Source organism: Lutzomyia longipalpis, chromosome 4, assembly GCF_024334085.1.
Source record: "Lutzomyia longipalpis isolate SR_M1_2022 chromosome 4, ASM2433408v1".
In the NCBI taxonomy this organism is placed as follows: domain Eukaryota; kingdom Metazoa; phylum Arthropoda; class Insecta; order Diptera; family Psychodidae; genus Lutzomyia; species Lutzomyia longipalpis.
In genome coordinates, this window is record NC_074710.1 from 9,653,554 (window position 1) to 9,667,134 (window position 13,581).

General features: G+C 35.7%; 2 protein-coding genes across 2 annotated transcripts in view; both read right to left on the bottom strand.

The window, feature by feature from the left end:
• Positions 1-13,581, bottom strand: part of LOC129796083 (MOXD1 homolog 2) — a 271,362-nt gene that overhangs the window by 94,665 nt on the left and 163,116 nt on the right. The gene's annotated exons all lie outside the window — the stretch shown is intronic.
• Positions 9,153-11,896, bottom strand: LOC129796103 (uncharacterized). The gene is made up of 3 exons (XM_055837826.1): positions 11,758-11,896; positions 11,156-11,230; positions 9,153-11,096 (listed from the first exon to the last, which is right to left on the bottom strand). The coding sequence occupies exon 3, from the start codon at positions 11,089-11,091 to the stop codon at positions 9,376-9,378; it is 1,716 nt and encodes a 571-aa protein (XP_055693801.1). The 5' UTR covers positions 11,092-11,096; positions 11,156-11,230; positions 11,758-11,896; the 3' UTR covers positions 9,153-9,375.

Here is a 13,581-nt window from a genome sequence, read left to right on the forward strand (position 1 = left end):
ATGGTCAGATGATGATGATGGCACATTGGGCCGCGAGAAGCGCATTAAAACAAATGGTTTTTCCGCACTGAAGGTTAACTAAAATGGGGATATAAAAGGGAATGCGTTGTATTTGGATAATTCCTCGTGAATGCAACATTTCTATATGTATGTACCAAGTATGCTGCATATGATTGCTCTCTTGCTCAGGGGGCACCATTCGAATAACGTGGGACTGCACTTTAGGTATTTCACTATTTTGTTCCGCAGATAAACTTCTCCAGCAGTTGGTTTAACGTATGGTTGTTAACATTTTCTCTCAAACTTGTATATTATGGAGAACTTGTGGCAAAAAATGCGTAAGGCGGTTTTACAAAAGCACATGAAAGGAAATATGACAGAAATTTCAATTAGTCTTCCAGTGGAGCTTACCTGGGGGGTTGTCAAGTGAAATGTTGAAATACTTAGAGTGAATATTTAGTAAACAAAAGAGTTGAAAAATATAGAAATTGTAACATTTTCTGAGTAAAGAATTAATTATGCGCACTGATTTTTAAAAGCTTTCCTTGTAGTTTATGAGCTTTTAAGCATTTTTGTACGATTTTAACCACTTCTGGAGCGATTTTTAGTTTTTTTGCTCACATTCCCAAATAGGTTTGATATTGAGATTAACTGCTATAGAAATAGCGGTGGAGCTTTATAGAAAAATGTGTTATTAATAACAGAGTCATAAAAATTTGCATAAAAATTCCCTAATAATTTTTAAAACATTTGCTTTTTGTTGTTTTTTTTTTAATGAAAATTAGTGTGTTTAAGAAATTGAAATACGGCAACAATAGCTTGAAACATATTTTAAATGTTTCAACGACACAGAATATGAAAAAAAAAATTAGCAAGCTTTCCTGCCATTTAATAAAACATTTAATAAATGTTTTAGCAGACATTTGCAGATGGATTTTTATTTTAGAAACAAGATTTTTCCTGAAAAAAAAGGCCTAATTTTAAAAAGAGAAGCTAAAAAGTCTTTCTGTGAAACATTGAAAATATATTTCAAAGCATCTAATAGTGGTAGTATCTAGCAAGGCCGCCCACTACTTCTCCGCAAGGAGAACAACAACATCATATAGGGCGGCCGGCCCTGTTCCTATATGGGACGTAGCGCCAAAATATATTTTTTTTTTTTTATCAGAGAAATTATGATTTTTGAAACACGTTTTCTAACCTCTTTCGCGTCCGCAAGAAACATTAAAACATTAGATCTGTTTATCATATTGATGCTTTATAAGAGAACATTTTTTTTTCATTGAAAACTTTTTCTTTGGTATCTCTGTGTTTAAATGCAATTCTAATTTTGAAAAACATTTTATAAAATATATTAAAATTTGGAAAAAAATGTTTCACGTTTGTATCAGCACATGACCTGATGGATGTGAATCTCATTAACTTTTAATGAAATTTAATTCAATTTGTAATAAAATTCAATACAAATAAAGATTCGTGTATCTTAAAATTATCAATGATTAGCCCTTTAACTTTTACGCGTGTCTTTTACTTTACAATACAAAAAAATTGCCACTTGTTCAGAATAATTGCCCTAGATGCACAATACCGATATATGTGTAGTTTGGAGCTCTCTTCTGGGCTTTTCACAAAAGTATCTCATCTAAACATGTAAAGGTAACATCCGTGAGTCTTATTCAAATTCCTCTCTCGAACTCATCAGAGATGGGTGATTTAGGAGCTATCTCCTTGATTTCCCACGCATAAAAGCATCACGGGCAGAGCGGAGCTAAAGCTTGACAATGGGAGTGCGTCCCGCAAGAACTTCATAGAGACACACTCTTTGCTAGTAAGCTAAAACTCACCGAATATGGTAGTCATTGAATAGCCAACAGCCAGCTGTTTACCAAGTGGTGCGTGTGTAGCATTTGTGGGCTGAAAGATGCAATAATTCTCTCACCGGAGCCACATTAAATCGTCATTGTGCCAATGGGGAGTGAAGACAAGGCACGGCATTGCTGCCTAACAATTGTCTCACAGCCATACATAATTTGTCCATTATGGGGTGGCTCAAATTGGCAATGGGGGTATACCCCATCTCTGTGTGGCAGCTTTCTGATCAGCCTCACTCACAGTCGGTGCTCTCAGATCAAAAGGCATTGCTATACGCGTACACAGAGCAGAGCTGAGGAACGTCAGGAACGTCTTTGGGTACCGAATTGCCTCACACAACACCAACAAGGTGACAACGGACAGTTGTGGTATTTAAATCGCAAATCTCTCAATCGCTTAGCCTTTGTCACGGAGATGAGAATGTAAGGTGTTCACATACGATAGCATACCGCTCTGGCCTCTGGCTATACAGGAGATTCTTCGAAAATCTCGGTATTGCATGGCATTTGATGCGACACTTGCTGCCATGGGAATATCTTTGGCGAGGAAGGAACTTTGGCAAAAATAAACTATGTATGTACATAGGAGGTGTTGAAGTGAGATGCTTAAGAAAATTTTCCTGAGAGAGATTTTTAAGGATTAAAGGATTGAGAATTTATTGCAAAAATAGAGAGCTTTTAGGAAAAATTACATGGAAATCGTATGAATAATTGAGAGAACTTTAAGCTTCAGCCAAGTTTGAAAAGCTCTAGAAGAAAGTTACTTAATGTATGTTTTTAAATTAAATATTAAATTACCATAATTACCATAAAATTTTCCCTTTTAAGACTAAAAATCTGAAAATCCTTTAAATCTCACGACGAAATCCAGAGATTTCAATTAGAATCTATCTTTTAATAATTTAATAGCTCTGAGCTTCTAATGGAACCAAAAAGCTTTACTCAAAGTCCCACCAAAATGTTTCTTAAACATGGGAATATGGCTGGGAGATCTCAAAACAAAACTTCTTAATAGCAATAAATGACAATGAAATCTCATGGGGCATCTCTTTGGCTGAAGAGAAACAAGAAGAAAAAAAAAACAACAACACCATAAAAACGTTCCAATGTTCTTCGGGAGTTGGCAATAGCATAGAATTATTAGAAATATCGCCGTGTCTTTTGCTCCAATATCATTGGATCTAATTTTTTTGTGCCATTTGGAGACGTTTGTATCGTCGCATGAATTTGATGATATCGCAAAGATTTGATCTCTATTGTTATCGTTTTATGCTGCAAACAACGTCTGCACCAGAATCCACCAGTGTGCTGAATTTATTCTTGCACACTGAGAGAAATTCACAGTATAAAGTGAATTTGAAAAAGGGAATGGAGAAAGGAGGGACAAGAGAACAAGGGCCATGTGGAGCCGCGTGAAGACTCCCCAAGGGGCTTTCTCGCGTTTCTTCTACACACAATTTTCTGCAACACAAATACAGAGGGGGGTGATTGAATTTCACTACAATATCTTAAATTTTTTTTTTTATATTTAATTTTGTTTAATGAAAATCAATAAGTAAAAGTTACAGGAACTTATAAAATTTTTTTAAAAGTTTTTTTCTATATTTTGTGGAAATAGTTTTATATTTTCACGTTCATTGGATTTCTTTTCTGGTTTCTTGTGTTCATGAATAAAAGATTTAGTTCTTTTTCGGTTAAAAGTAGAAGATTAGGACTTTAGAATTCTAGGAGGTTAGCGAAATTCGGATCTACGTCATTTAGTGGATTATGTTTCTTTTAATAGTTTTTTTTTTGCTTTGTTTCTTGTGTTCCATGGGGTTCCACGAATTTATTTAGTTCTTTGTTTCACTTGTTCTGGAAAATTACTTTCAGATGTTTCGTGTTCTTCGAATACTTTCTGGTTTCTTGTGTACTTTGAAACTGTTTCAGGGGTTTCTTGGATTTTTAAATTATTCACGTGTTCTAGTTTCGGATGTTTCGCATTATTCCGATTCTTCTTCATAGTTTCTTGTGTTCCGCAAAATTACTTAAAGATTATCGATTTTAGTATTTATTTTAATGAAAATAGGTTTCAGATTTTTCGTGTTCATCCTGGTTTCTCAAGTTTCACTTTTTTACATTTTGTTAATTTTTTGTATTAAAAATATAATTTTGACGTTAAATATTTCAAATTTGAAGCTTTAATATTGTATATATCTAAATCCTTAATATTGATAACATAACTCTGTCTCTTTAAGTATCATCTAAACTCTAATCTGCAGTATTAAATTATTCCCAAAATTCTATGAGCATTAATCTACAATGCCAACGAATATTCATTGCAGTCCAATCATTCCACACTGTGAGTGCATCTGCTCAGGCACCAGGGAGGTTTTTTTTCTCCTCCACAATACGTAAAATCTCCTCGCACTATCACGATTTAAGGAGCCGATCCTCGGTGGCCAGAGGAGATGCCCATGTGAGATAAATTTGCCCCAGAAAGTTTGTGCTGCGATGGGTAAAAGAGAGCACATATAGGGGCAAGCAAAAAAAACTGCCCGCTTTTTTCCTCTTCCGCTCCGGCATCCTCGGTGGCATTTTGCCGTTTTTATTGTTTCCCAGTGCAAAAGATCTTGGCCGTGCCAATTCTCTTTCTGACTATTTTCTTATGTGAGAAGAATAAATTTTGCGCCGCTTCTTTATTTATAACTCAATGGACACATTATTGGACAGTTGTTGCACTCTAAACGATCATTTAAGTCAATTCTGACCCCTCTTTGCCCGTGGCTTTTGCACCCAAAGAGGCCATATCCTTTTGTCCCCACCAGGCTATTGGTCATCTTGCGGTGTGATAAATCGCTCTTGAAAAATTTTTACACACTCCGCACCACAAATCGATAATTGTCAGAGAGATGGTTGAATCGAGCCCCGATGTAAGAACTTTGTCTCTATGGTGGAGAGCACACTCAAAGAAGGAAGCTACAAGTGCCCGTGCTATTGTGCAAAACGTAAGAAAATAACTATATGTATGTATGTACGTTGAGCCCAGCTATTTGCAGAATGCATCACAGAGTGGCAAGACTTATGGCATGGAGATGCCAATGGGAGACGACTGTAATTGCAATGGCACGATATTAGGGGATTATGTGGTATGGCAAAAAGATAAAAAGTGCCGCCTTTTAGTGTAATTTCATTTGATATTCATGGAAAGAAGGATGGCCTCAATCTTCTTCCACCATAAAATAAATTGTCATCATGGCACACCCTTCGGCAAAATTAATTGCACCATCGCCCTAGCTAAACGACGACAAATCGATTCGTATTAGAAAAGGAAAAGGTGGATAATTAAAAAAAAATCCACCTTGCACTCAACTTGAATGGCTTTTATCTCACCTTTGGACATTGAGAGACACACCATCCACCAGTCAGCATAACGCATCCATACACCACACACATGCTGCATAGGGTCAGTGTACCGAAATGCAGTCAATAAATCTCGTATTGCTCCGTACACACAACTCGATGACACTGAAGGCATTAAGCCTGATTTGCTGAAATTGAGAGCTCTCAACCCCATCCACTCTACCTTCTCTCAAATCCACTTCAAGATGAAAACGTAGTCGATGCAATTACATTAAATGACAAAATCCTAATTTCCAATATAAACCTAATCCTATCTTGATTTTGAAATTGGTCATAAGATGACTAAATTCTACCTTTGGCTTCCTCTATGAATTACATTTGATGTATAGAAGAATAGAATTATTAGAATTTTTTTTATTTATATGTGAGAGTTGGAAATATGAAAAGTTCAATTTTACCGGAAAATGTAAAAAAGGAACTAACTCTGTTATTGGTGGCTATAGCAAGGGTAGATGTTTGGGTATCTAAACACGCTAAAAGTTCAATCAGTTTAGATTTTATTCTTAAAGTATTTTTAGAATGAATCTTTTATAAAAAAAAATTAAACTGGATTTTCGTTCTAACGTATAAAAACGCCAAACATTAGAAATGTCACAAGAAACGTAGAAAAACAACAAAAAATTTTTAATAAATTTATGTATTTGAAAAGAATCAAACAAATCGTAAATCGTTAGAAATATTCCAAGTAATAAAAGAAAGGTTTATCATTTATGAAAAACTTCCAATTGTTTAAAACTAAATGTTGAACATTAGAATAGAAACGAGAAACGTTTAAAAATGTAATGACAATCTTTTGAAATGTCAGAAAAAGAAAAAGAACTGTCAAATATTTGAAAGGTATTGACAAACATTAGATAAAAATCGTCAAACGTTAATAAATACATAAATATCAAACGTTAAATAAAAAAGCGTTAAACATAGAAAAGAACTATCAAACAATGAATGAAATTGGTTTAAAGTTAAAAAAAAAAAACGATAAAAAACGTCAGAAGTCAAAGTTACATATTCAGTTAAATTAAATTCACTTTGTACTAAAAATAAAAACTTTTTCTAAAATCAAAAAAACTTAAATGAGATTTTTTTTATAAAATTTTGGTTTGTATTCTGTAAAAAAAATAGAAGATTTGACAGTACTAAAAATTAGTACTTTTAGACTATATAACCAAGACATTTTTTGTACATTTTAAAACGAGAATTTGTAGGTAATATTTCTAAGAATTTATTAAGAAATATTAAATGAGTTAAATCAGTAGAGATGTGAATATTCTTCATTTTATTTCAATCATACAATAAATTATTTAGTACAAGTAGAATTTGAATAGTTTTGTTCTAAATATCCAATTTGTTAAACGAATATAAGAAGTTTAGCTATCTTTAATCATGTACATATACATACGCAGAATTCTTGAAAATCTATGCCCTGGAAGCTATAAAGCTCCTAACTAAATCTAGTACTAAAAATGATTTATTGAAAAATAAAATATCAGATTAAATGGTTTATGTGTCTTGACAATCGTAAAAACTATTTTTCATCACAAATAAATCACTAAATAAATTCAATTTTCATTCTTATCATTTTAAAAGTATTTTATCGCATAGTCAAGTATTTTATTCATTCAGCAGAAAGAAAGTTGTGCAATATTTGACCTTACTTTTTGTGGAAATGTGAATGGGAGAATCGTTACCCAGATATCAGTTAGGAAAATGTTTTATTTTCTCCTCGTTTTACGTGATTAATACCTTCTTAACCTACTTCTATCGTTATTTAGTTAATCAACCCAAAAATAGAAGGAACATACCGCGTGGTTTTCCGGAGCAGCAAATGGCCGGGGGGGGGAGGGTGCGGGTGGCATGGCAAATAAAACTGAAAATAGCTTAAACACGAAATTTACCATCATAGCGTGATTGTGGTTAATAAACGAAAATAATTGTCACGACAATAAACAAAGCAAATACTCTGTCTCTTCGTGCTCTTTGCATTTAAAGTATGTTTGGGATGGTTTATGTAAGAAAGCGAGAACATTGGACGTCTTACGCTAATTTGATATTTCCATTCTCGAATTTCCTCATGGGAGGGTTATGTATATTTCGATTTCTCATTTATTCCACGCGGTACTTCCTGCTTCTTTTGCTCTCTCGCAAACAATGTTGCTTTATGCTACATATTTTATTTAATTTTTAATTGATTTGGTAATTTGTAATTTTTGAGGAGGTTTTTTCACTTTTATTTTTCAAATTTAATCAATTGAAGCAATGATGCATATGCTCTACAGAAGAGGGAATAAAATCCAATGGGGGCGGGACTTATGCATTTTACAACAAATCTTCCCTGATTTTTCTCAGCGCAATGAAAATTACCTCACAAAGGAAAATTAAAAAAAAGTTGAGCTTATTCTTCAGTGTTTCTGACTTGCTTATAGTGTCTCACATATCTAATTATGTCGTTATATGAACAAAAGTGAATAGACTCCTTTATTTCAAACAACTAAAATGCTTTCATGAAAAATTTAACTTCTTCAAGCTGGGAGGTTTTCTGTGAAATTCTTTTATAAAAAAAAATAAAAGCAAAAAATACATCATTTCTTTTACTTAATTCCCTTTGCGACAATTAAAAGGAAAAAAATATAATTTGCGGGACGTGCAAAAATGCTAACTTACGAATCCTTTCTCTTTTTTTTTCGCCGTGGTTCGCGAGAATTTTTCCATCGTGTTTGACCTGGTAAAGGAGCATGGAGAAGAAAAAGAGGAAAAAAAAAAGAAAGCCCATGATGTGCTTAAATGCAATAAAGTGGAGTCAATTCGTGCCCTTAGCCATGTGCCTTGTGTGCATTTTCTCTAGGTCATATATAAAAATTAAAGAGGAAATTATAGTTACAAAAGGCAATGGAAGTCTCACACTGTAAATGGCTAAAGTGACCAATTAATCATCTCTTTCTCATTCGAAGTCTTGTGGGGTGTATTCACATCGTCGCCACGAAATGTGGAAGGACCCAGTAGAATTGAGAAGGGGGGTTCTTTAGGATGGTCTTTCCTTATACACAATGATATATTAAAATTACTTTTTCTTCAACTCCCTTCTCGACACTTTCATTAAAGGGCCCGCAAGGTGTTTTGGACCATGGGTGATGAAGTTAGATGATTCACAGGGAGAATCTCAACAATTCTCCCTGCCATTGCATTTAATGGGTTGTAATAATTATTCGTGAATTCAACACCTGTTCCTCGGGCAAGCAAAGAGGTGCTGAAGGAATTGGAATTGTGCATGGATTCTTTGTACTGAAGAAGAATGAAAAAAAAACTTGGATGGTAAAGGGTTCGTTGTTTGCCAATTTTCTCAAGTGGCTGAAAAAATTTCCTTCAACCATTGTAATGTCATGTTACGGCAAAGAGGACTGATAAAATTTTTGCACAATTGCAATGTTGCATATTTTTGCCTCTTCTTCCCAACAATTTACTTGGAATCTGCATTTTTCGATGATTTTCAGTATAAAGGACAAGAGATGCTCAGCTCACTCATGGGAATGACGCAAGAAATCTCTTGAAGGAGAAGGATAAATAAAATTGTTTTGAAATTGTTCATACTTTTTGTGAGGACTTGAATAAAAAGTACTTTGCAATTTTGTGTTTCAAATTATTTTCTTCATTTTAAAGTTAAAGGAAAGTTAAGGGGTGATTATATGATTAATTATCTGATTTTAGAATTTTTTTTAATTGCTTAATACGGCTAAATTCTTGATAAATATTTTCAAATAAATATAACATTAAATGTATTTTATGCGCTGAAATCGCACACTTTTAAAACGTTTCATGCACTGTGTGGTACCCCCGCTGGCCCCAGGGGTGGGTTTAGTTAATTAAAACACTTATTTGCTCAGATAATTCACTCTCTTCTTTATTCCGCACTCTTCACATAACCCTTCACCTGACACATCCCTCTATCTCCCTCACTCCCAACACCCAGATCACCACATCTCCCTTTTCCTTTCAAAGCCTAGACCTCACGTTGTTCTGAAGTCCTCACAGTACTCGTGATGTAGCCCTCAGGAGTATCTGGTGACTCTGCGGTGCAGGGAATCTTTTGTATTTTGGTCGAAATTGTTTGTTACATCCTATTGGGTAGTCCACCACTAGCCAGAAGCTTTTGCTGAGCGGAGACCGTGAACAGCTTCCGGTTTCTCTCGTGTACATCAGTTTCCTCGTCATTTCCTTTTTGATCTTCCACATCCTCCCCCTTCTTTTCTCGAAAATTGTTCCGCTTGTGGCACTCCGAAGAGTTCAGCTGGAGCTCGACATCATGTATCTTTGGAAATGCGCTGTTGACCAGGATATCGTGCTCCTTGCAGAACTCCATGAAGTACACATAAAGCCCTCTCCATTCCGACAATTTCCGCGAGAAATCGTTGGAAGGATCCTTGATGCCGCGAGTTTGCTGCGTTACCTTATTCGCGTGGCAAGAATACTGGCTCCTGGAGGACTCTCCATCATTCGTCAATTCCGCAGATTTCCGGGAACTTGGAAGTCCAATTTCCAACAACCCCAGACTGATGGCGGATGATCGCCCCATTAGCGAATGTGTTCCATTTTCCACAATATAAAATTCTGCAACTGTTTTATATTGATCTCCGTTGTCTTCAACAACCATCATAGCCTCGAACACACCCATAATTTGCAAGCATGTCTTCTGTCCATAAGCCCTCAGCTGTTTCTTACAGGTCGTGGAGAAATTCGTTAGCTCAATCCCCTTCTCCTTCATTTTGGCCCAAGTGCCCTCATCAATCACATTATTTGTAGATCCAGAGTCAATGAGCATTTCTGTCGGTACACCACCAATCTCACAGCGAATGTATTCATCTCCAATTCCAATGCTGCATACATCACTTGAATCTGAGCCACTTGAATCTGAGCCACTTGAATCTGAGCCACTTGAATCTGACTCACTTGAATCTGACTCACTTGAGTTATCCTCAGAGTCGTCCTCCTTCAGAGACCCTTTGCCTTCAACCTTCCGGCGTTTGGTGCTTTTGTAATCTTCATCTGATGAGGTTTGATCTCCTCGGCTCCTTTTCAATGACTTGCACTCAGACGCAAAATGGTTTTTCTTGTTGCATCTGTGACACTCCTTCTCATACGCAGGGCAATTTTGGATCTTGGAGAAATCATGTTCTTTCCCACATCGGAAGCACTTACGTGATTTTGCCTTTGTTCCTCTGATTTCATTAATTTCATCGTCCTGTATATCAGTCTCACACTCAGTGGTGGTCATCTGTTTCACTTGGTTCCGAATAGCTTGGAAAGAATTAACAGTTCTTTCCAGAGATTCCAGCGTAAGGTCTTCCAGAGCAAGCAACTTCTCGCGCAGGTCATCGGGAGCTGCTAATAGGACCTTGTCAATTATGCTTGTCGCGCGACTTTCTTGTTCGGTTCGACCAAAACTACACTTCGATGCTTGCTGCTTTATTCGAACCATAAATTTCTCGATTGGTTCATCTTCTTCCAGGTCCATTTTGCAGAAAATAAGACGCTCATGAGACTCATGTCTCTTTGGGGCAAAATATTGATCCAGTTTTTGTATTGCCACCTCAAATGGATCGATATTGCTCCCTTCTTCTTCTGAGACATCTGCCCCTTGGATACCGTAGAAGATTTTCTGCAGTTTCATGCCTCCAATACCCAACAAATGACTCTTGAGCTTCGTCTTGTTTGTTTCTCCAAGAACCACAATTACGTGCTGAAAGGCCCTCTTCCATTCTATCCAATTCCGTCTGGCCTCAGAGCCATTGCCAGGATCAAATGGTGGCAAGTTCCACAGTTTTTCCATCAACTCTGAAATAATTTCTTCAATTTATGGAAATTCATCTCACTTTGTATCTTTGATTTATTACCTCAATTTAGGTCTCTCTCGCCTAATTACTCTCCGACTATTACTAGATCAGACTCTGTATTATCTCAAGTCTGTTCTGAAAAAGAAGAAATTTCTTCATTATTCTTCTTATACAATATTCTCAGACAATAAAATATTTATTAACATTTTATTTTTTCTATTTTTATTTTTTTTGGTAAACTGTCTCTTTGCAGCTTCCCAATCAATTATAACCCACCGGTTCGTGGTTATATGTACTAATTTCTCCTCCTTTGAGGGCACAATATCTTGATATGTTTCCATAACTTTATTTAACTTCCGGATTTGCTTATCCGAGCATATCCCTTTGTTTACTAGAGCCTTTGCTCTATTTCTTACTCTTTACCATTCACATTGATGGAAAGGGCATTCCGGAAGAGCATTTTCTCTCTTTTTGGAGAATTTTCCCATCTCAGGATAGCTCTATTAGTCATAGAGTCACACCTGGAACCCATTTCCGTGGCTTTTCTAGCCCACACTGCTCAATTTCCATGAAAATTTGAAAATTTCAGCACGTGTGTTTTATAACATAACCTCACTTAATGTCATTGCACATTTGCACGCACTTTTCTTTAAATTACTTACATTTCTTGACGCACTTTTGACTCGTCGCCAATTTGTGGTACCCCCGCTGGCCCCAGGGGTGGGTTTAGTTAATTAAAACACTTATTTGCTCAGATAATTCACTCTCTTCTTTATTCCGCACTCTTCACATAACCCTTCACCTGACACATCCCTCTATCTCCCTCACTCCCAACACCCAGATCACCACACACTGTTATGACATTTTTCATTCATTTTTATGATTGAAATACGTTTCGTTCGCTTAAATACAATTTTGAATATTTTTAATTCATTTTTTGGGGGCTTTATGTGTTTTATATAACAATAGAAAATATATCTACTAAAAAATCGGAATAATTGTAAGTTTTTTCCTATTATTCGGAATATTTCCTACAAAATACGAACATTTGAATATTTTTTGTCTGGGAGAAAAACAAAAAAAATCGCAAAAAATTTATTTAAATTCTGATATTTTATTTTGAAAATAAACGTGAATAGACTCCTTTTATTTAATATACCAAATTTAGAATTTCCTTAACCCTTTTCTCGTCCTGAGCAAACAATTAAACTTTCGGTCTTTCATTAGAATTTTTTATTTCGTGGTAGCTCTCTAAAGATATTTCTTAATACGAAAGTTCTCCCTGACTTCTTTTACGTAAATTAAACGTATTTCTAACTTAGAAAAAAAAAACTTGAATAAATTTGATTTAGGGAAACTTTAATATTTCACGTGAAAAGGTTAACGAAAAGGTCAAGAGAAATTTATTAGGAATAATTTCTTTTTTACAGGACAAATGGTATGCAGATTAAAATAGCTTTCTCAATTAACAGAAACCTCTTCACGTCTAGACTTGAGAAATACCTCAAGCTTTTATTAATCAAAAAGCAAATCCTTGTCCGTTTTTTGCTATAGCGCAACATTGTATGCTGCGAGAGAAAATTCCACAAGTTAATAAATGGCAATCAATTAGTCAAAAATTCCGATTTCCCAGAAAATTGCTTCTGTTTTATGTGCACCACCAGCTCCCCACACCCCGTCTGTTGCAGTATCACCCCCTGTGCTAAAACCGCAAATGAAGGGGGATGTCTCGAGACTAATTTTAGGAGAAGAAGAAGAATCTCCACACCACCTTCCCCGGGCGCGTAAGAATTATTAATTTAAATGAATTTGTTACAGAGCAAGTGAAGCATGGGGCACATTCATTCCATACAGCAAGATTTTTTTTTATCTTCACCAACCGCCACGGATAATTTGCATAGAAGAATTCACCCAATGTTGGTGAAGAGGCATGGCGGTTTGCTGTTTTTTTCCTCATTTTCTGCGTTACGCGCGCGTCCCAAGCTTGGGCGCATTTGATTTATGGTCCTTTTTAGAAAAGAATGAAATTGTTGCAATTATAAAACACAAGAGCTCCTCTTGCTCGGCTATAGCCTTGTCTTCATTAAAAACATGTTGAAGCTATAATAATTCCATGCCTTGTTCATGGAGAATGTACAAGACGCAGCAAGAGATGCGTTTCTGTGACGATCACTTGAGAAATATCCCCCCATCCCATCTCCCTGATCGTATGCTTGAGTGGAAATTTGTATTCACAGGTCGTATTTGGATGTAATCATGAGTCGCCACTAGATAATTTCCATTGCGCATATCATTTTTTTTTCTTCTTCTCCATTTGCGCGCCAAGAAGAACTATGACCGGAGTCTTGTAGGCCTCAGGCATTCAGATGCTGTGACTCGTTCTTAGTTGACTAATTGGTTGCAAATTTTGAAAGGAGAATAATTTGCTGCACTTTATTACCCTGCTAAAGAATTTTTAACTTTTTCAGCATTGTGTTAATGATTAA

What these genes read in the sequence shown, in the direction of transcription:
- LOC129796103 (XM_055837826.1), bottom strand. Translation starts at nt 11,091, where the DNA reads ATGGAAAAACTGTGGAACTTGCCACCATTTGATCCTGGCAATGGCTCT.